Genomic DNA, 2,671 nt, shown 5'->3' with positions numbered 1-2,671 from the left:
AGGAAGATAAATTATCAAAGTGACTCTTGGGTGTTTGTGGGGTTTTTTGGCTTGTGATTTTTTTTAATTATTATTATTTTTTATTGGTTTTACAGCTTCTGTCGTAGTAGTTCTTCTTGTTGGGTCTATGTTGCCAGTTTGTAAGGGAGTTCCCTTTTCTAAATAGCTTATTTCATCTGGTGTGTTTGTTCTGATTATCCTCATTTCTGCTTTATTTCAGTGGGAGTAGTAAGTCTAGACTCGCAAGTTTGTTTTTCCTTTCGCCTTGTTTTGTAGTTTATTCTTCACGTTCGACTGTTATGTTTCTCTTCGTCACTCTTGTCAAGTTCTAGTGTTGCTATCTTGTGTTTCTTCCTTGCTCATTACTTAGTGCTACTCATTTTATTGTTTTTGTCCTCGTGTTTAGTTTCTCAGTGTTCCTACATACTTCTATTCATTTTCTTAGATCACTGCTTCTCCTATTGATTCCAGTTTCTGTTCAGTGTCAGCTCAGCTTACCTGACAGAGCTGTTCCTTATGTTACTGTTAGTTTACCAGGTTTACGTGGTTAACTATTAATCCCACTGATAATAAATCACTTTAGCGATCACCTGCGCACAGCCCCTGCGAAAACTTTCATTACATTTTTTGTGTGTTTCAGTCTGACAAAAACCCTGAAGATTAGATAATCAGCAGACTGTAGAGCGGTACGCCGCGTCTCATGCAGAAGACTAAAAATGATGCAACATCTAGGAGGATGCTTTTCTGAGCTACTGAACATGTAAACTGACTCACCATAAGCAGAGACTAAACGTACAAACTGTCTCCACTGTGGCTCAGATTTCCCAACATTTCTGCCTTTTAGAAGTAAGCCGTGAAAAGAACTCTTTCTGCTAAATCTGTGAAACAACGAAGGAAAAATATTCTGTTCTGTTAAACAAATTCAAAGTTGAAATGTAACATTCACACTTTCTGCATGTCGCTTATCTCTCCCCTGCAGTGGAAAATGCCGAGATGATGCCATAACGTGTTCCTGGTTGTGATGCAACAGCTGCTCTGGTGGGTATAAACACCAGCGCCTTCACTTACGTCCCGTCATCAGGCAGGAGGACTGAAGAGCTGACATCAAGCGCAGAGCAAGTCCTTCAGCTTTTAAGGACTTCACCCACTCAAGATGAAGACTTTCCCCATCGCCGTCGTCGCTGTGGCCCTCGTCGTCGCGTTCATCCGTGTTCAGGAGAGCGACGCTGTTCTGGCCACTGAGGTAGGAACCTCATCTGAACCTTATAGCGTTGAAATGCTACCATGTTGACTCTAAATGTAATGAATGAACTGTTTAACAGAGCGCTGATCTGGTGGAGCTGCAGACCGACTATGGAGTAATAGATTTGGATCAAGATATGCCAGAGGACTCAGTGGATGTAAGGGTTAAATGGATGGATGGATGGATGGATGAAAGTATTTATGAAGGAATGTTTCTTAATTCACTTGTGGCCCAAGGAAGGTGGATGTGGGGATGTTGATAAAACTCTCTCCTCGTGTCCTGCAGACGCCGTACGAATCAGTCCAGCTGCGCCGCCGCCGCCGCCGCCGTTGCCGTTTCTGTTGCGGCTGCTGCCCCAACATGGTTGGCTGTGGAACCTGCTGCAAGTTCTGAGGACGACCTGTTGCCGCCGTAGCAACAACATGAACAAATAAAAAGCCACACAGCATACACAAGTTTTCAACCTGTTAGCACGTTTTTACAAGGTCTTAGAGGATTATGTGTGATTGTAACACAAGGTATTGATTTTTACTTAATCTCTTTGTTTGACATGAGCTGATATTAGAATTGCATCTGAAAACAAATGATGTTATAACTGAGCAGAGATGTGCAGAAAGCAATGGGTTTGGGCAGACATGGATATTAGTTCTGCTTAGTTAATTTGACTCATGGCTTGAATTTTTTTTAATTTTTTTTCACAATAAATGTTATCAATCTTCCCTAATCTTTGGTGGTGGATTTAACATGTTTTTGTCATCTTTTTATCTGTGCAATCCTTTCTCATGTGGAAACATTTTACAATGTCAAGTTTTTTGAATTACAGAAATCAGAGACACGCATTAAAGAATGTGGATACTCAAAGAAAAAAAAAAAAGACTTTTTTGCCCTTAGCAGAATTTTGGGTAAATAAAGTATACAGGAACTAATATAAATCCTCAGTGAGGATTTAGTCGTCAAATTATGTGATAATATTAATCAGTTCAAAAATACTTAGTTCACTTCAATGTTAATGGTGATGGGCAGAAAGGATCTTTTGTAGCAGTCAGTGTTCCAACGAATCTGAAGAGGCCTCTGACTAAAAACTGTTACTCAAAACAAAATTGTTAGGATTTATAAAGCAAAATTATTATTAAAGGTAGAACACCGACTCACAACCTGCCTTGAAGCTGAACCTTGTTCAATTTGAAGCTTCGATTTTTGTTTCTTTATTTATTTATAAGAAAGTTGTCTATGACACAACTACACACAAAAAAATAAACAGAATTAATTACATTATTTTCTCATTCCTCCCCCAAAAAAGACCTCTTTCACGTCTTACTTATGTGGCTCCACTTTCCTCTTATTTTGCATAATACACTATAGAATTTCTGTATTTCTTTTTAAAATTAAACTTAAAAAACATGTTAGACATTTTGCCAAGCAACAATT

General features: G+C 38.9%; 1 protein-coding gene across 1 annotated transcript; it reads left to right on the top strand.

Annotated features, from left to right (window-relative positions):
* Positions 1-1,034: 1,034 nt before the first annotated feature.
* Positions 1,035-1,967, top strand: LOC122831768 (hepcidin-like). Its single transcript, XM_044118197.1, has 3 exons — positions 1,035-1,243; positions 1,323-1,400; positions 1,529-1,967. Exons 1-3 carry the CDS (start codon positions 1,154-1,156, stop codon positions 1,634-1,636), a joined length of 276 nt encoding a protein of 91 aa, XP_043974132.1. The 5' UTR covers positions 1,035-1,153; the 3' UTR covers positions 1,637-1,967.
* The last annotated feature ends 704 nt before the right edge of the window (positions 1,968-2,671 follow it).

This window comes from Gambusia affinis, linkage group LG05, assembly GCF_019740435.1.
Source record: "Gambusia affinis linkage group LG05, SWU_Gaff_1.0, whole genome shotgun sequence".
Taxonomy (NCBI): domain Eukaryota; kingdom Metazoa; phylum Chordata; class Actinopteri; order Cyprinodontiformes; family Poeciliidae; genus Gambusia; species Gambusia affinis.
Note: the sequence above shows the minus strand (reverse complement) of the source record. Positions and strands in the feature narration are given on the sequence as shown.

What these genes read in the sequence shown, in the direction of transcription:
- LOC122831768 (XM_044118197.1), top strand. Translation starts at nt 1,154, where the DNA reads ATGAAGACTTTCCCCATCGCCGTCGTCGCTGTGGCCCTCGTCGTCGCG. An exon ending in ACGCTGTTCTGGCCACTGAG is followed by an intron (nt 1,244 to 1,322) that starts GTAGGAACCTCA and finishes ACTGTTTAACAG; the next exon opens with AGCGCTGATCTGGTGGAGCT. An exon ending in TGCCAGAGGACTCAGTGGAT is followed by an intron (nt 1,401 to 1,528) that starts GTAAGGGTTAAA and finishes CGTGTCCTGCAG; the next exon opens with ACGCCGTACGAATCAGTCCA.